The following is a 19,881-nucleotide window of genomic DNA, read 5'->3' on the forward strand; positions in this document are numbered from 1 at the left end:
AGTGCTTTTCCAATGGCTGGTATTAGTTCTCGCCCACAATGCCGCTCAAATACATCAATGGCAAAGTTACCGGGGAGTGGGGAACTCTGAAAGTTCAAAGGCAGGAAGTTCCCAGCCACGAGCTGAGGGAGGGTCCTCTGCGGGAGCCCGGCTGAAGCCTTCTAGGCCCCGGGGAGAGCAAATGCATGGCCTCCCTCCCATTTTATCATTTGATAATGGCCTGTCAAGTCCCGAGCTGCTCTCTTTGCCCATTCTTCTTTTCCATCCCTAAGTCCCTCAAGCTCTCCAAGACCATCGAAAAGAGAGAGTGGGGGCTGGCCTGCCCTGGCCCGGGACATCAGAGATCCCAACGGGGATCCCAATCCCCAGGTACCCTTCCCACTCCCACTTCTGCCTGAAGTCCAGATGCAGGAGGCCAGGACTTACTCCAATACAAGTCTTCCAGGCTCAGTCAATGGGACTGCTGCGTGAACAGCTATTTAACTGTTACGTATTATTTATTATAGGAGGGGCTTATTTGAAAAGACTTGGGAGTTGAATTTTCTTTCTAATGTGACAACAGTATTCAGTTGCCGTGTCTGAGTGCCAGGACCAGACTTTTGTCCCAAATGTCTGACAGTGAAACATCCACCTCTGGCACTGGAAGGGACTGCTGTTAGCCAGCCAGCAGCCGCTGAGTTAGACCAAAACTACAAGTCCTCAGTGGAGATTCACACGACCGAGCAAGAGATGTCCAGCCTAACAAGAGCTTAACTCTCAACAGGTTTGCTGAAGGTGATCAAGAGGACTCTGGATTCCAGTGTGGACTGGACTTGTCAATGATGGGACTCGAGGACAAGAAGTGATTCTGAATAGCGGAAAAAGCATCCCTCCTAGAGGGGAATAAGGGCAGGGATGGTGGGGAAAGTACATCAGTGGGGAGGGGGGAAACAGCGGCCCCCACTCACCTTCTCACACTCTCTGTTCTCAGGGCCCTCCTGCCTTTGTGGCCTCAAACCCTAGGCTGGCCTTCTCTCTGTCAGCCTGGAAGCAAATGCCCTCTGAAGGGCATCGTCTGAGGGGCACCCACTGTGAGACCCCAAGCTCCTGCAGATTTATGGCCTTCTTCCATGAGCAGTTTTTTGTTTGTGAATAATACCTTAGACTAAGATGCAACATAACGTACATATGCTCTAAACAGCTCCAGGACAACCCAGAGAGCCCGGGCTAGCCTCCCTTCATGTCACCCCCTGCTCGCTCATTTGTCCCCTGCTAATGAGGAAATAGTGGTCATGACCTGTCCTTGTGCTCTTGGAGGCGAAGGGGGAGGTCTTCCAGCCCGATAAGGGTAAGGATGCAGCAGAAGTAGCCTCCAAACCTGAGGTGGGATCTCAGCCAGAGCCACACGTACCTTATAGAGCTGGTGGAAGCCAAAGGCGATCCCTGCCATGATGATGGTCAGAGCCCCATAATCTCTCCATCTAGAACTTGCAGGATCTAATGGTTAGAGAGAGAGAGAAACCAGGTGAGGAAAACAGACATCACGTCTCCTCCCAGCGGGAAGGGAGGGAGAGGAAGGAGTTTGCCTGCTAGGGTCTAGGAGACGTCCAGCACTCCTGACCAATTCAAGGCCCTGGCTTCAGGCCAGGCCCGCTCTGATAGTCCCTGCTCCTGGCCAGGGTTTCAGGAGTGCCCCCAACCCCCCTCCCTAAATGGCATTTCCATCACGCTGATGTCACAAAACAGAAATCTAGAAAGGGATTCGGGAGGGGAGCAATGGGGCTCCTGACCCTTAAAGGAGCACAGAATTCAGCAGAGGGCCTAGTGGGAGCCCCACGCAGCTTGGCGGCTTCGCACCCTGCCCCACTCCGGCGCACACCCATAAAGCTGCTGGCCCTCATCATGCCCAGGGTTTTCATGAATAATCCAGAGGCAGCAGAATGATCTTTCTGAAAGTTCAGTAGCAGGATGTGGGCACAGACACTGAGGGGGCCTCTGGCCCACAGCCCAACCAAGGCGGATCCCCAGCCCGAGCCTTCCCAGGGCTCGGCAGAGGTGTGGGCCCCCCCGCCCCCCAGACCTTGCTTAGCTGTTCAATGGACTCAGAGGTGTGGGCCCCCCCGCCCCCCAGACCTTGCTCAGCTGTTCAATGGACTCCTACAAGAGACCGAGGCTCCATCCATCGATCGAATGCCTGGAAGTGTCTCTCCTTGGCCACCACTTCCCTCCCTCCCTCAACGCCTGTGGAATTCAGATTGAGGTTTACCAAAGCAAGACCTGCCTGGAGCTGCCTTCATAAAGCAGTAATGGGCAGCCCTTCCCTAAATTTTCCTTCCAGAATCCAGGACCCATCCTCCAGAGGGGTTGCTCATCCAGGGTGTCTGCACCCTTGGAGGTCCCCACCCGTCACAAAACGAAGCAAAAGTCCCTGAGAGCTCACACCCCGACCCTGAGGAGCTGAGAGTGCTAACGAGGCTCAGAAGGCTTCGGGTCCAACTATGGCTCCAAGGAGGCCCCTGCACCTCCCGACACCCCATCAGAAAACAAGGAGCTGCTTAAAGAATCAGCCTGGCTGTTAGGGGCAGGGAAGACTGTCTGCCAGATCCCAGCCCTTTCTCACACATCCCAGGGAGCCAGAGGTTCAGCTTAAGGTGATGGTCCCCAGGCCACACTTGTACTGAACGCTCAACGTTGGGAGGGAGAAGCGCAGCATCGACTCCTTGGGCCAATTATTCACTGGGCTTTACTAGGGCACGATGATCCGCTCCAGGGCCTCAAACCTGAGAGCATTTTCAGCCCCGGCAGGTACTCAGAAGAACTCCCTCCCTCCACATTTGTTAGTCCGAAACCCACTCACACACACAAGGTGCGAGGCAATAATGGGGTCAAAAAGCAGGACCACCCACCTTCCCAAGCCACTCTTCCCCGCTCCAAGGGGTTAAAGCCACGCCAAGCAGCTGAGTGCGCTGCCAGCCGCTCCCACCTCCCAAGCGCCCTGACCTCCCTGCAGAACTGAGAAACACCTGTAGTTCCTTGTCAGAAGCACCCTTCACCTCTCTCATCGCTCCCTCCGTTCCTGCCATGCTCACGCTAAGAACATTTTATTGCCCTCTGGTTTTCATTATTAATGAAAAGGGACCAGAATGATCTTTCCTAAAGTTCAGAGAGTCTATAAAGACAAGAAGCCGAAATGCCATTTCACTCGTTTTGGAGATGGGTGATACAACTCTGTCTGGTGGCAAAAAGGGAAAGAGAAGGAAAAGCAGGGCTGGGGAGGGCTCCCACTAGCCCGAGGGCTTTCAGAGGGAAGGAGAACTCGGACCGTGCTGACGTGATAACGCTCTCCAGGCCCCAGTCCAACTCAGTTCGGCAAATGTTTATTAATCAGCTCTCTGTCCCTCTACCCCAACCTCTCTACCCCGAACTCCTTGGACTTCTTCCCTCCCCGTCCCCCCTTCCTTCAGGTCTCCCAAGGGATTCAGGGAGCCTCTCAGGGAGATCCCCGAGCCTCCTGGCTCCACGTGGGCAGCCCTCAATGCTAGTGTCCAGCTTCTCTTTTCTTTCCAAGCCCAGATTCAAAGAACGAGACAGGAATCTGCTGCTATAAAAAAGCACCGCAAGGCAACAGGAGCCTGACTTTCCATAAAGTCTGTCCTGGCAGTGCTAGCCAGCTACCAAGGCAAAACCCTCAGGTTTCAGGGGGCTCCCCTCAGCCCTATCTTCAAGCATAAAAAGAAGGCAGCTGGAGCCCTGGCAAAAAGCCTTCTATCCCCCAGCCCCGATGCCTGCTGTGGCTCCCGCCTCTCCTTCACCCCCCCCCCCAAATCTTCAACCGTTTTCAAGGAACCCTCTTCCTATCTCTCCATGTATTCTCCGTCCTCGTTCCCTAAAAAAGTGCATCCTGTTACTTAGCATATAGTCGGCACTGACTCCTCTGTTACGGACACAAGTGGCCCCAGCTCCACGGACTGAGACTGCCCCCTCTGTCTGTGTCCCCAGTGCCGGGCATGGTACCGGGCACAGAGGGGGCACCCAGAAGCTTGAAGAGTGAAGGGGTGATGGCCCCTCGGCCCAAGTTCCTTGAGGCAGGAGTCACTGAATTATATCCTTCTACTTCTGTGCAATGTGCCCAGGAGTGTTTAACAGACGTCTGCTGAGCTGAGCTGGACCAGGAGCTGAACATCCCCCTCTTGGCCACTGAGACTGGCTGTGCTGCTTTCAGGCCTCAAAACAGGTTAACATGACCGCAAAAGCAGAGGGCACAAAGCACCCAGGACGCCCGCCTGGAGTCACAAAGACCCGAATTCAAATCCTACTTCGGTTACTTAAGGACTGGCTGGCTGACCAGGCAAGGCTGCCTCTGGTTCCTCAAATGTTAAATGAGTCCTAATAGCATCAGTGTCTCGGAGTTCCTTGTGACGATCCAATGAGATCATTGTAAAGTGCTGTGCAAACCTTTAAAGTGCTACATAAAAGCCAGCTATTGTCGGCATTGTTATTGTTACCCACGGAGAGGAATGGGAGGGGGGAGGCCTCCTGGAGGCCGCCATGACTTGCCTGCGTATCCTCCTTTTAAGGCTCCCTGGGCCCGGGCCAGAATTCCCTTAGATGCTAGGGCTGATTCATGGCCCCTGATTATGTGTTGATCACGCATGCACATGCCACTCAACAGCAAAGCAGCCTCCAAGTTCGAGAACTCCTTTCATAGCAGAGACAGTGAGCAGTGTCTGAAATGGGAGTGGGGGGACTTCCTGCCCGTCCCCCCGGAGCTGGTGTCTCCCTCACCCACTGCCAAGCAGCCACCTTGGACAGACAGGGGCCAGCAAGCCCAGCTCTAATGCGCCGTTCCACTGGGACACTGCGTGACAGACAGCTGGCAAGCACCGCGGGGGCTGCAGAGGGGCATACCTGGGGTCCACTGCCTCTGAGCTCCCCACTTCCTACAACTGACAAGAGGCCTATGGGGCAGAGGAGTCCACCCCCGATCTTACAACAGGCATCCCGGGCCCACTGGGCCCACCTGGAACAAAGCAGCCCCTGTGATATCACTTCAACCGATAGTCACAAAACCAATGAGCAAAGCCAGCTGCAGGTTGTCCCTTTAGTGGACAGTGAAAGTTAGACCTGAGCACGGCAGAGGGACACGTGACGGCTCATCCTCCACACCTGGAGTCACAGCCACGTTGTACGTAGCGCTCTGAGGTTGCAAAATGCTTTATGCTCCAGCTCCCGAATGCTCCAAACTACCCTCAGAGGGAGCTGCTATTACCATTAGCTTTTTGGCCAAGATCACTGAGCAGGGCTGGGGCGCAGGGCTCCCTGCCTCCAGCCCTGGGCCAGCCGATCAGAATGCTCCAGCATCCCCTCCCCCAGTGGCACACATTAGGGGCTTAGTAAATGCTTATCCATGGGTGGAGAATGCGCGCTTTGTAGGTCTGTATCAAAGGTCAAGTGAGACAGTTTACGTAAAGCACGCTGCTCCCAGCACTCCTGGTGCTTGCTGGCTCCCCATCCTCCAGAAGAGGAAACCAGAGGGCAAGGTTAAATGACTGGCCCAGGACCACCCAGCTCCCACCCACAGGCCTCGGGACCCTCCTAGCCTCCTGGCCACCCCTGGACTGCTCCTGGATGAACAAGCCTAAGGATGCGACCATGAGCCCATTTTTGAGCAGTGCAGAGGCCTCTTGAAGCTCCCGTTGCCTGGGGGAAGCCAGTGGGGAGGAAGGGCTAGGAGGAGGGGAGCACGGTCACCTCTACGGAAAGGAGAGCCCGGGTGATCACTCCCAGCCCTCCTCCTCACCACCCTGACCTCCCATGGCCAAGGATGCTACCAGAGAGCCTGGAGAGAGAACAGAGCATATGCCTGGTCCAGCACTGAGGCCCTCCCCGGGCTCCCTCAGGCCCCAGAGCTGGCCTCAAGCCTCCCCTCCAGCCTGGAGGGCTCCTTGCTCTTTCATTTAACTCCTGCGTCTGCTCCTGTTGTTTTACAGCACTTACAACTTGGCATTTCATTACGCTGTCTTGCCTTGTTCAATAATCATTTCATGTGTATTGGTTTTGTTTCTCCAACAGTAAATTTCTCGAAAACAGGGGGCCTGTTTTACGTTTCTCCTGTGCACCCGACGTACACAGTGCAGGCCAGTACAAAGTACACAAAGGGCACTCGATAAGTAGCCACGGATGGCTAAGCCCATCTCTGCTACCGGTTGGCCACATGGCTGGAAATCTTGGAGAAACTTTTCCCACTGTCTAACATGCTCCTGGATGAACAAGCCTAAGGATGCGACCATGAGCCCGTTTTTGAGCAGTGCAGAGGCCTCTTGAAGCTCCCGTTGCCTGGGGGAAGCCAGTGGGGAGGAAGGGCTAGGAGGAGGGGAGCATGGTCACCTCCACAGAAAGGAGAGCCCAGGTGATCACTCCCGGCCCTCTTCCTCACCACCCTGACCTCCCATGGCCAAGGATGCTACCAGAGAGCCTGGAGAGAGAACAGAGCATATGCCTGGTCCAGCACTGAGGCGACAGCTCCCTGAGGAGCTAATAGGAAAACTTTCTCTGTCAACACTGAAGACTCCAAAGCTGACTTCTTCCTACAAAAGGAAGGCCTTTCTGTACCTTGGGAATTCTCAATCTCTCTGATCTCTGAATAGCCAAAATATTTAGCCTAGCCTAAGTTAATGGTCAAAGTGACCATTTATATTTCATTTCAAAGCAGCCAGGTGAATAAATGGATGAATAAATGAAAGAAGTAAACAAGATCATGGGTCAAACTAGTTTCTCAAAAGGTTTGGATTTTTAGTTTAGAAATACAATATATTTTTAAAAATTACTTTTAAATTTACATTTTTGGAGGGTTGAAAGACTTTAAAGAAGCCCTTTGGCTGTCATGGACATCTTGAAGAACTGGAACTGACCCCTCCCCCCCAATCTCTCTGAGAGTGAATAAATGAAAAGCAAGGAGACGCCTGTAGTCGCTTGTCATTCTTTTACTTGGCTAGCACTTTTTAGGGCCTACTATGGATGAGGGACGTACGTAATGAATGAGTGAATCTGCTTTCAGCTCACCCTGACTCCCTTTATGCACTGAGCATGGCGGCCCATGCTCCTTAGGTAGCCCGTACCAAGTCTCCCTCTGGCACCCACTCCATCTCCATGAATCCTCCATGAGCCTCCAGCCTCCACAGCCTCCTTCTCTGGACTCCTGAAGTACTTCTGATTTGTGTCCTCATTCAAATGATGTCATGAAAGGTCAGCTCTTTCTGTATTTGGGGGGGGGGGGTGTATCTCCCCAAAGAAAGCGGGAGTTCCTTCAGAAAAGAGACCCCACACACAAACCGATGTACAGTCAAAGGCGGCCCTCAGAGTAGGTGCTCAATAAAAACTGACTGCATTGAGCTGTTGCCATTACTCCAGGTTCCATTTTCATTTCGCCTGTTCTTGCTAAGATCTGAAGGGCAAGAAGATTGCCCAAGAAGGACAATGCTGAAAAGGAAGCAGACTGTCTCATGTGTGGTCTGGGTGACTGGGCTGCCCATGGGCAATGAGGGGGTGGGAGGGCAGGAAGCTGGCACACTGTCCAGTCACCCACAAGCAAGGGCCACTGCTACCCTGATACTTCTGTGCTCTTGGTGGGAGCTGCCTATGCCCATGAGGAAGACAACCCAAGGGCTCAGATTCAAGAACACGACTCTTCTTGAGCTGCTTATGGAAAAGAGATTGCCCTCCGAACCACAGGCCCCAAGAGACCCCTTTCAAGGTCACTCAGGGCATCTTCGACAAAACGAGGGAGGGACCCCAGTTTTGTCTGGGTTTGGCAAACGTCCTGTGTGTCCCTCTGCCTCTTCCTTCCTGTCCTTCTAAAGGGCCAGAGACGGGGGAAATGGAACACCAGGCCCCAAGACAGCAGCTACTGGGACTGGGCTATGAGGAGATCTAAAACCAAAAGAAACACGTGTGCACGGAGGCCATAAATACCTCATGCAGGGACACAGACAATGCCTTGGCGATAAGCATGCAGATTGTACACCTAGTTCAGAAACTCCCCTGAGTTTGCTTGTAATTAAGGGGGTTAGAAAGGTAAAAAAAATATATATAAACCCAATTAATCATTTAAATATTTAAAGTCAGGTTTTTTCCTCACTCCAGGATCAGTATATTTCATAAAGCTAGCAGCCGACAGCCCTGCTTTTTACTGGGGTTCATTTTAGAGCATGTTTAAACTAGTCAGATTGAGTGATGCTTCCAGCAACTAATCGCATGTCAAATAAAAGATATTTTATGTAATAAATTACCGCTACAAGTAATTCAAATGTCATTTATCAGTTTTATTATCAGTCAGGCAAAGTCTTGTTTCTCTATATTAATCAAAATCAAGCTTTTTTTTTTTTTTTTTTTGAGCAGTTTTGACACCTCTTGGCAAAAGTACCGAAGGGAAAAGAGAATTACCCCCGTCGAGCTGAGAAGAGCAATGTAACGGTTTAAGAAGAATGAAGCTAAAGGGAGAGAACTAAAAACTAAATGTATTTAAAATTATAATTACTATGATTTTTACTCCCAAGGCAGCAACAGAAAGATTTTTCCTCTAATAGAATGCTTCTTATTTTCAGGGCAGGGAGAATTTTTAAAATATACTTATCTGGGAGAAATCTTAACATGCTAACACTTTACTAACAGAGGTGTGGGCATCAGAAACTCTTTTAAGCAACTGAACTGGTTTTTCCTATCTCTTTCCTCCTGGAAAAAAAAAGTCTTCATTTAATCGTGCTAGTCCACTGAAGCCAGGAGACTTCATCGAGACTCTGGCCCAACTCTCTGACCCCCTAAAGCAATTTGTTCTGAGCAAAGAGTAGCCCTGTATCCCTGGAGACCTATTTCTATTAAGCCATGTAAGGAAGCAGCTGGAATCCAACAGATGTGCCTCCTGGAAGAATTCTGCCAGCTGCCAGTGCCTATCCTGAGCAAGTCCCACTATAGGGCTGGCCCAAGGACTCAACTCAAGGAAAAGAAGTGAATCCCAATCCACTGGTCCAAAAAAAAAAAAACACCTGCAAAGGGTGCTCAGTGACCCACAGCCACTACCTGGCAGCCGAGTGATGCTGAGGAGCGGGCCTGGACTAACAAGTAGTGGCCACGAACTCTCCGGTAACTTAAAGAAATGTGCCACTTCCTTGCCCCAGGGGCTTCCTCTCCTGACGGTCAGGAGAGGAAGCCTGACGGGTGTCAGTCTGTTCAGCATGACAGGGTTTGCTAAGACAAGCCAGAACGTGGCCCCTATCTAATCCACAGCCTCTTCTTTCAGAGAGCAAGGGGAGGAGAGGAGACAATGAGACCGGAGCCTCCAAATGCACCCGTCGCCCTTCTGCCTCCTCCGCTGGGGAGGCCGAGGGAAGTCCTCACGAGACACTGCCCACCTTCCCCCAGCAGCAGCCTAAAGAGGCAGGTAAGGAACAAGGAAATCCGCTATGAGAGGAGCAAAAGGATTTGTCTCTTTGAGGCTTGCCATTAAGAGCCTGATACTTAAAACCATCTTAAAGCTTTAAAAAAAACAACCCAGAGTCCTCTTCCAGACTACCTGGGGCAGGTGAAGTCAACCCAGGAAAGACGTCTGGAAGGAGTGGAGGGGCAAGCGGGCTGTTGTCCCATCCCAGGGGCCACAGCCTAGTCTGGGGCACAGCGTCCCATGTGGCCTGAAAGGGGCTTAGCATCCCCTGACATATTTGGGGGAGTGCATGATGCTGCCATTATCTGCCATAATCTATCCTTCTAAAATAGCTTTCATGAGAAACCCCATGATTAACATTCATACACAATTAAGAGCAATTAAGAGTGAGGATTTTTACATTTTAATTGGGAAACCCCTACAGAAACCCCACCACAGATAAATGAATAATCCAGGATCTTAAAATTTTTTAAAACTAAAAAACTTATCTAGACTTTAACAAATGATCTCACTGAGCGACTGGAAGTGAGACAAACTTTCCTAGATATTCAGCTGTTGGGAGACTTATCATTAACTACAAAGAGGAAGATGTGGCAGCACCAGGATGCAGTCTCGACAGTGGGAGGAGGGCCTCTGGCTTTTGAAAGCGCTGCCCTGGGCTTCGGGATAGTCCTTGTGGCTGAGGAAGAGGACGAGGGGCAGTGTCCGCAGTGGGGAACAGCCTCTAGGAGGATTTCTCTTTTCCTAAGTTCTTGCTGGAGGGAATGGCTTGCGAACCCCAGAGGGAAGGGGAAGGAAAGGAGAAGCGAGCCACCCCGGGCAGCACGGGGTACGGAAGGCTAAGCGGGGCTGAGGCCAGAGTGGGACTTACTGTATGGATGAGGCAGGAGGTGAGGGGGCTGGAGGGGCACCATCTGGGTGGGAGGGCCCAAGGACTGAGACTCATCGGCAGCAGTGCCCGACTGCTGGAAAGCCAAGTCAATCTCTTCATCTGTCAGTCCTGAGAGGGAAGAAGAAATGATATTGGGTTAGCACCTTTTTCCACTTTCTGCGGCTCTAACAAAATCCCTGGTGAGACAGGACCCTTTTGGCTGCACAATGTCAAGCATGGTGACTCCTGGGCTGCTGCCTCCCCGATTTCAGATTCTCTGGAACCTCTCTCTGTTGCAATTTAACCTTAAGCTACAGAATATTAGCCTCAACGCTGCTTCCAAATGTGGCTCATTCAATTTCCTTAATTTATCCTTGAGTTTATTGCTGCTTTTGAAGTCGCTCCGTACTGCAATTCTCCATTCTTCCCCCGAAAACAGATACCATCAACTGCAAATGTGGCTCATTTTAATCTGTAATGGTGTTAAAAAAAAAAAGAGGGGAAAAAACTAACAATAATGCATGAAAACAGACAGGGAAACAAAAAACTAATTATTGGGTGAGACGACTAATTAGTCTAGATCGTTTCCGAAGACGGGAATAATTTGCTTTATTTTATGACAAATGCAGAAATAAAAAGAAAAATCAGGACTGACTGTGATTAGTATGAATGGGATATAGAATGTAAAGAAGAAAATAAAACAAGAAAACAGATCAAAACAAGGCCAGGCCCAAACTTTCAGATGATTATTGCTCCAGCCTATGATAGGCTCTCGCCTCGATCGCCTTTGGCTAGTCAGTCTCTCTCTCTCTCTCTCTCTCTCTCTCTCTCTCTCGTGTGTGTGTCCCTCTCTTTGCCTCTGTCTCTTTCCTCCCCATCTCTCTATGTCTCTCTCCTCCCTATCTCCCCCCTTTGTCTCTCTGTATCTCTCTCTGTGTGTCTCTGTGTGTGTGTCTCTCTCTCTACAGAGGTATCTCTCTCTGACTCTCTCTGTCTCTGTCTCTCTCTCTCTCTCTGTCTCCCCCACCAGCCGCTGCCACTTTCTAGGGCACTTTGCACATGGGACAGTGAGGAGTATCAGGGTGCTATCTACAGTGACTACAACACGTGGGGAGAATTTTCCCACGAAGGAATAAAAAGCACATGAAAAACTTCCCAGGAGCCACACCCGGGCCAGATACACAGGAGTGTGGGGCAGGACAGAACCTCACAGGTTGCCCTGAGGAGAACAGGGAGAAAGCCCAGGCCCTGAGGAGCGAAGACTTTCCTCTGGGAACAATTGGCCGTTCACTGTTGGGCTCCAGGAGCAGCCGGGGGTGGGGGATGGGGGTGGGGGGAAGGGGGCCCTGCCTCTGGACTGCCCTGACGTGTCAACCCTGCCCTAGGAGCCCAGGCTGTTCCTGGAACCCCGGTCTCCGGCCCGGCCACAACACACGCCTTTTAAACTGGAGCTGAGAGCTTCCACATCTGGTCGGCAGTCCTGCATCCGGGCTCCATTAGAGGGCCACGGCACGGGTCTATTTGTCCCCAGGGGTAGATGAAGTACAAGCATGTTCCGTGCCTGGCACTCTGTGCCCAGGGGACAATGGATGGAGCACATTACCGCTCTCGAGCGTAGCCCTGCCGGCCCCTCCTGGTGGGTGTACACCCGGGCCGCAGGGGGCCCGGGATGGCCCTGCCAGGGCTGTGCCCTCTGCACGGCGGCAGAAGCAGAAGCTCGCGGGGCCCTGTCAGAGTGCCGCAGGTGGGGCCGGGAGGCCTGAGGCTGGCCGGGAGGCCTGGGCCCGGCTGAGCTCGCACTTCACCTGCAGGTAGGGACAGAGCGAGGGAGGGGACGTGGCCTCCACGGCCCACCGAGTTAAAGAGGCATTAGAAGCCGCTTCCACCCAGCCCCGCCGACGTCAGCCCGGGCTGCTGGTCACTGGCACGCAGCAGAATCTTATAAACCTGGCGGCTCGCGTGCCTTGTCAGCCGCTGGCTGCAAATGAGGATAATTTTCCCAAAAGGAGCATTCAGTTGCATTCTCATTTTCCCTTCTGGCTCTTTCAAATATAAACAAGTATGATAATGTTTAACGCTAGGGAAATATCCGTAAGTTACAGGCGGCGCTCCAGCCCTGGGAGTGAAGCTGGTTAAAGGGACCAGCCGCTGCCCGGCACTTTGCCCTGTGACCCGCCGCTCAGATGGAAACTGCCTGACTAGTAATTACAGCGGGACCCGCTGCTGAGGCCAGAGGGGAAAGAGTCTCTTTTCCAGAGCTGCTTCCCCGAGGCCCCACATCTGTGCTGCCCAAAGTGCCCAGTTCACCCACAGAGCAAAGAGTTCTGTTTACAGGCACGAAGTCCACACCGTGTGTGTGTGAGACTGACCCGAGCTGAACAGGGAGAAGCAGTGCCGGCGAGCTGGGCAGGAAGCTCGGAACACAGACTGCCGGGGCTGGGAGGGGCCTCCCACAGCGTCTAGCCCAATGCCCTCCTTGTACAGATGCCAAGGTCAGACAGCTCACCCGCGGCAGAGCAGCAACTACGTCTCCCAGGCCGGCCACTATGTCACGCCGGCTTGGGAGAGAGGGGACAGGAAGCCAGTCAAGTTCACTGAGAACTTCGGCCTTTCCCTCCTCATAAACAAGTAGATGAGGGACCCACTGAGCCCCACTGGGAGCATGACCCGGTGGATCCTGGCCTCTCCTGCCCCGTGACCCCGCACAGATGAGTGCCTCCGCTTCACTGAGCAGCCTCTCTCGCCCCTCTGTCTCAATCCCTTTTCTGGGGAGTGAGACATCTCCATGCGATGGTCGTTTCCTCCCAGTCCGGAGCGTCTCTGCCTTGGGACGTGACCTGGGGAGAGAGATGTCCCCAAAGCCCCTCTGGCCCAGCCCCCCCCCCACTCACAAACAGTGAGGATCCTCAACAGGCCCAGTGAGATTAAGACCGTGCAGGATTCAAAAGGTTAAAAGGAACAATAAAGGAGACTGCCAATTGTAAGTGAATTATATTTGGCTTTGAAAGCCGAGGCACCGGCTATATTATGAAAGGCATCTCTTTGCGTTGTTTACCATCACCCTGACTAATGCAGACCTTTTTTTTTGTTTTAAATAATCTCATGCAAATTAGACACACACACTTCCTTCCAGTTGATTACTATCTGCAAGGAATAATCTAACCGCAGAGGGTACTGAGCAAGGACTGAGCCCCACGGAGGGATAGAGCAGACTGGCTCCCTAATCCTATGGCATGGAAGCCTTCTCCGCCTTGCTCCCCCCTCCCCCAGCCTGCTAATTCTTCCTCAGAGCTGCTGCCTTTGGAAGAATTAGTCATAATTTTCATAAAGCCTAAAATTTTCTTTTAGCTTTCAATTTGCATTCTATTACACCAACAGTGTTCCTCACATTCAGATGCTCTCTCAGGAACTTCACTGCCGCCACTTGGCAACATTCAGGAGCCACCAGCTCCTCTGAACGCTGTCACCCTGGTCATTTAAATCTAGAATCAATAGGAACTGAAGCCTGGCAAGACCCACTGGGTGATGTCTCCTGGCCCTGTCAGTTTTGCCAAGAGAATCAGAGAGGAGGGTAGGGAGAAGCCATTAGGGATAGAGGCTAGAGACTGAGCAAATGGGAGGCTGCCGTTGCCAGAACTGAAAACCCTTCTCCGAGAGCTCTGGCTGTGTGTGTGTGTGTGTGTGGGGGGCCATGCTGGAAGTTATCTGCCCCTGCTCCCTCTGCCCCCCACTTCCAGAGGGCAGCAGTCACTGGCAGCACTCCAGGCTCAGGAGGTCTCCCTCCTAAGAAAGCTGCTGGCGTGGGGAGTCTGAAACAACGGCCTCGGCGCTAATCCCATACCGAGCTCCTTCACCTCCCTCATTTTAAGAAGCAATTTAATTTTGTCCTGCTTTTCTCGAAGGTTTCTGTTAAAAAGTAAACAAAACCAGAAAGTGGTTGGCTTTGTGGGCTGGAAGGAACAGGTCCTCCTCCTGCTGCCTCAGGGCCCACCCTGCCTCCCGGCTCCTCAGGACTGGGGGTCTCCAGAAGCTGCTCCCTCCCCTCCCCTCCAAGCAGCCTCAGAGGTGACAACTGAGAAGGTAAGCGTGGGAAACTACTCTCTTGCTCTGGCAGAGTCTGTCCTAGGCAGGAAGCCATTACCTGGCTCTGCAGGAAAAAGGCCAGGGAAACAGTGGCCAAGAGAGCCAGGAGCTTTCCAAGGTGCTCCCAACTCCTGGTCCAGGTGACTCCCAGGGAGCACAGGGACACAGTTGCTGAGATCAGTGACACACCGACACACTCATTCACGCTTTCTCTCTCTCTCTCTCTCTCTCGCCAGGAAGACATGGCAAGAGACCACTTTCCTGGCTGCGGGCAAAAATCTCTTTGAATGAAAAGAAAAATCAACTCATCCTGAAAAGGTTGAAGGGGGAGAAAGAGAAGGGTGGAAAAAGTATTTTTTTTTATTTTATTATTAACATTTTGTTGGAACAGTAGAGTGCAATAAGGACTCTCCGAGCCTTTAAAAGTCGTCGAATGACCTGGAGACCCCTATTTCCCAGTGCCTTGTATAAAATTGAATTTTTTAAACATAAATTACACGTAATGACGACACTGTAAAAACTAACAGTAATGGAAAGCTGTGCTGTATTTCATTAGCCTGTATTATTCCGTGCCACCTGATCCAGCCGGGCCTTGTTTATGAGTTAGTGTGTTAGCAGATGCCGATGGAAGCATTTGCTTCGACCTTGCTCTTCTCATTGGGGCATGAAATTACGACGGCAGCACCTTGATATTACAGCCATAAATACAGTAAACTGCAAATTTAAGCCAACGGCTCCTATTGTCTCTGAACATAAAGCTGATCGGTATTTATTTAAAAGGAGAACAAAAAAAAATATTATATATCACCTTGTTTATGGGACCTCCCTCCCCACCCACCCACCCTTCCCCCTGCACCCCTTAACCTGTCTGACTCACTTGGTGAAAATACTCAACAAACCAAAATCTGCTTTCCTTTTCTTTTGATTAAAATATTCTTAAGATATTCAACGTGGTCTTTGGGGGGCAAAAAACCTACAAATAATATTGTTCTCAATGGAATGCGTTTATTTGAGGATCGGATAGAGCTTTCCCTATCTCCAATTTTAAGAGATCTTGATATACAAAATCCCAAACAAGTCTTGTAACTTGCCCCTCTCTTTAAATGAGGAAAGTTCAGATAATAAGAGAAAAAAGTTGTCAATAAGAAAAGGAGCCAAAATTGAATGTCCTCTTGGTATCCTTCCTAAAAAATGCTCAGCAGGAATGCTATTTCAAAAAGCAACAAAACACAGCCTCCTGCCATGGGGGGGAGAGAAAAAGAAAAATGTCTAACTAACAATATAATTCTCTTCTCCAAACACAGGGAGCTGGGGGGAACTTCCCATTAAAACTTGTACCAATCCCAGTGAACCAGAAAGACAATATATCCCTTAAATACATTAAATGTGGGAGAAAAATCAACACAAAGACAAAAGGACACTGTGATATCACCCAGGCCTGGCTCCCAGCATAAATCACTGTGTTATAAGCCAGGACAAAATGTATTTCACTGCTAGTTTAAAGACAAGAAGTCTAAGAGGTGTGTTTCAGAATGGATGCCTAGCCCTACGGGGCTGACTCCCCTCGAGGCAGTTCCTTCCCCAAGGTGGGAGTGGGGGGAACAGATGAGAAGAGACATGAACATGTTTGGGAGGGGCTCAAGAAGGTCGTGAAGAAGTAGGATTTCTTTAAACTATCTCATCAAGCTTAATTAGAAATCACTCCCAAAGAAATCCCAGCCAGACATTCAGAGGCAAACCCTGGGTTTATGTGGTACAGCCCCTGGGAGTGCTTTTAGCTCCGAATCAGAGAGGGTTAGGGCTACCAAGTACTGTGCCCAGGGGAATCCAAGTCACAGCCAAATCAAGTCCACTCAAAAGTTTTGGTACATGAGGTTTTGACACCTCTTCCCAAAAGGCAGACAAATTTTCTCAGTCCTAAATTATGTGAAACACACCAGTCACCGAGCTCAGCTCCTTCCGCACAAGGAGGAAACTTCCCTATAAAATTTATTGAGCTTCTCTGGGGAGTCGTATAACTGGTGAACAAGACAGAAGTGAGCTGCCCCTCAGTGTAACACAAATTGAGATCTCTCTTACAAGAGATTGGGAGGATTTCCAATCAGCATCTCTGAAGCCTATTTTTAGTTCCAGAGCCTAAAGATTCTGCCCCCTCCTCTTAAGCTAAATTAGAAACAAAGATCTACATGGATATTGGGTCAGGGCCTCCAAGGGGTAAATCAAAGGGAGGACAAACATTATCAGTGCCTGTCAATAATCCAGCTTGCCAAGAGGGCGAGGCTGTGGCTCCCACCTCCCAGCACCCTCGGTGAGTTCTGGGGGACTCTGCGATAGGACACCGTGCATGGGGTACATGAAAAAGCTACCCATGTGCTACCCAGAGGCAGCCAGATTAGCCTACAGGCCTCAACCACACTCTCAGCTTGCTCCCCATCAGGTCACAGGGCTTCCTTTTGAAAAGCAAGACTCAGACTGTCCTAATTATAGAACTCTGATGCTGAAGTGGGTGGTGGAGATGGTGGACTTCGTCTCTCTCAGTCTGGCCAGCTAACTCCTTACACAAAGCTCTCCCAAATTCACTATTTCCCCACATGATGACACTCGACCCCTGCTGATCCATCAGTCTTTACCTAGCTGGAGTGTTTTACATCCATAATTGCTTTTAAAAGGCACTCTCAGCTCCGGTGCAGAATAGCTGGGACCAGCCGTCTTCCTCTTTGGGGAGGGGCAGACTTGCCTGAGACCCCAGAGCACCACAAACGAGCAGGGGCCTGCAAGGGCTCACCCCTCGCTGGTCTGCGGCCCAATGTTGTACTCAGGGCAACAAGGTACAGGGATGGGGGGTGTTGAAAAAGCATGTTTTTAAAAGGCAAGCATCTGTTCTATTTTGACACATCCTGGCTGCCCAAATGCTTCTCTCGGCTCTAAACATTTGTTTCACAAATGGAAACGTTTTCATTATGGTACCAAAACAAACATTTGCTTTGGGACAGTGAAAGACAACCAAGGAGTGTTCCAACCTTCTCTCTGCAGCCAGACTCTCAAAGCCAGGTCGTAGGTTTATAAGCCTGGGAGCCTCCAAGGTGAAGACGACACTCTCTTTCTTTAGCTTCTCCAGAGAGGGGAAAGGCCCCTTGTTGGGAGGCAGCATCCCCCAACCACTCAGACACATCAGGAGCCTCAAAGTGGGGCCGAGGTTTATCAGGAGCCACTTAATTTAGGACAAAGAGCTGGAAACAGAGCACAGCAGCCGACACTGCCAACAGGTGGCCAAGCAGCCTCTGCTACACTACGCCCAGGGACAGAGGAATCTACCTCCACATTCTAATCTGAACAGCTTAAATTTTACAAAGTTCTCAGAGGGGGCTGTCTTGTCTGCCTTTCGTTTATGCCTTGGTTCTAGTTTTCTCAATGGAACAGCACAAAATAAATCTACGAGCTTTTCTGTGTAACAGCCCTTTACCAATCAGAGTAGAGCTTTAATTACCCCCTCCATTCCCCAAGTCTAAAATGACTGCCCCCCACAACTATCCCCTGATTTTTTATCCCTCAGCTGGGCAGGACCCAATGTCTCAAGCTCCTGCCTAGCCAGTGCATCCCTCCGTAGGTCCTCTCCCTGTTTTAGAACCCCGCATTCCCTCCCCAGAGTGTGCTGGCTTCGCAGGCAGCTGTGCTTGGAGCTCTTGGTCTCTCCCATGAACCAGAGCTTTCCCCACAAAAGAGCTGAACAATCTTTGTTTTGTTTTTAATGCAGGTGTCAGGTTTGTCAAACAATGTCATCTTCTTGGGGAGGCAGCCAGCATGGCAGACAGAAAGGGGTCGTTCTGAAGCCAGAACCCTGTCTCTGACAAGTCCCTTCATCTCCCTCTACATCGAGGAAGCTCCTCACCAGAACACCCCAAATCAGCAAATCCACAGGAGAGGAGAAAATAAAAAACAAAACAAAACCCACCAATCACCTTGTGGGTTCTGATCCAGAGCTGGAGCACATCAAGATTTTGTTAGACATAGGTGACGGCTCCCAGTTTCACACTCTTGGAGATCTGATACGCTGACATCATGGTCTTCACCTGAGTTGAAATACTCAAAAATACTGAGCAGATGGTTCAATATTAGGAAAACTATCAATATAATTGGCCATATTAATAACCAAATTAACAAAAACCATATGATCATCTCAATAGATGCAGAAAAAGCATTTGACAATATCCAACATCCATTCCTATTAAAAACACTTGAGAGTATAGGAATAAATGGACTTTTCCTTAAAATAATCAGCAGCATCTATTTAAAACCATCAGTAAGCATCATATGTAATGGAGACAAACTGCAACCATTCCCAATAAGATCTGGAGTAAAACAAGGTTGCCCACTATCACCGTTACTATTTAATATTGTATTAGAAACGCTAGCTTTGGCAATAAGAGCTGAGAAAGGGATTAAAGGAATAAGAATAGGCAATGAGGAAACCAAATTATCACTCTGCCGACGATATGATGGTATATTTAGAGAAGCCCAGAGATTCTACTAAAAAGTTATTAGAAATAATCCACAACTTTAGCAAAGTTGCTGGTTATAAAATAAACCCACATAAGTCATCAGCATTCTTATATATCACTAACAAAATCCAACAGTCAGAGTTACAAATAGAAATTCCATTTAAAGTAACTACTGATAATATAAAATATTTAGCAATCTATCTGCCAAGGGAAAATCAGAAACTTTATGAGCAAAATTACAGACCTGTTTTCACACAAATTAAGTCTGATCTAACCAATTGGAAAAATATTAAATGCTCTTGGATAGGGTGAGCAAATATAATAAAGATGACAATATTACCTAATCTATTTATTTAGCACTATACCAATCAGACTCCCAAAAACTATTTTAATGACCTAGAAAAAATAACAACAAAATTCATATGGAAAAACAAAAGGTCAAGAATTTCAAGGGAATTAATGAAAAAAAAAATCAAATGAAGGTGGCTTAGCTGTACCAGATCTAAATTATATTATAGAGCAGCAGTTACCAAAACCATTTGGTATTGGCTAAGGAATAGATTAGTTGATCAGTGGAATAGGTTAGGTTCAAGGGATAAAACAATTAACAAACATAGCAACCTAGTCTTTGACAAACCCAAAAACCCCAGCTTTTGGGATAAGAACTTACTGTTTGATAAAAATTGCTGGGAAAATTGGAAACTAATATGGCAGAAACTAGGCATTGATCCACACTTAACACCGTACACCAAGATAAGGTCAAAATGGGTTCATGACCTAGGCATAAGAATGAAATTATTAATAAATTAGAGGAACACAGGATAGTTTACCTCTCAGACCTGTGGAAGGGAAGGACTTTATGACCAAAGCAGAACTAGAATCATTACTGATCACAAAATAGAAAATTTCGATTATACCAAACTGAAAGTTTTTGTACAAACAAAACTAATATGCAGACAAGATTAGAAGGAAGCAATAAACTGGGAAAATATTTTTTACAGTCAAAGGTTCTG

General features: G+C 49.6%; 1 protein-coding gene across 2 annotated transcripts in view; it reads right to left on the reverse strand.

The window, feature by feature from the left end:
• PEX14 (peroxisomal biogenesis factor 14) overlaps positions 1 to 19,881 on the reverse strand; it is a 137,527-nt gene that overhangs the window by 15,329 nt on the left and 102,317 nt on the right. For both annotated transcript variants that reach the window (XM_031962878.1, XM_031962877.1), the window contains exons 4-5: positions 10,287 to 10,415; positions 1,391 to 1,476 (exon numbers count right to left, since the gene is read on the reverse strand). In XM_031962878.1, the coding sequence (XP_031818738.1) occupies positions 1,391 to 1,476; positions 10,287 to 10,415 (215 nt within the window). The remainder of the gene's footprint in view (positions 1 to 1,390; positions 1,477 to 10,286; positions 10,416 to 19,881) is intronic.

Source organism: Sarcophilus harrisii, chromosome 3, assembly GCF_902635505.1.
Source record: "Sarcophilus harrisii chromosome 3, mSarHar1.11, whole genome shotgun sequence".
NCBI classification, from domain to species: Eukaryota; Metazoa; Chordata; class Mammalia; order Dasyuromorphia; family Dasyuridae; genus Sarcophilus; species Sarcophilus harrisii.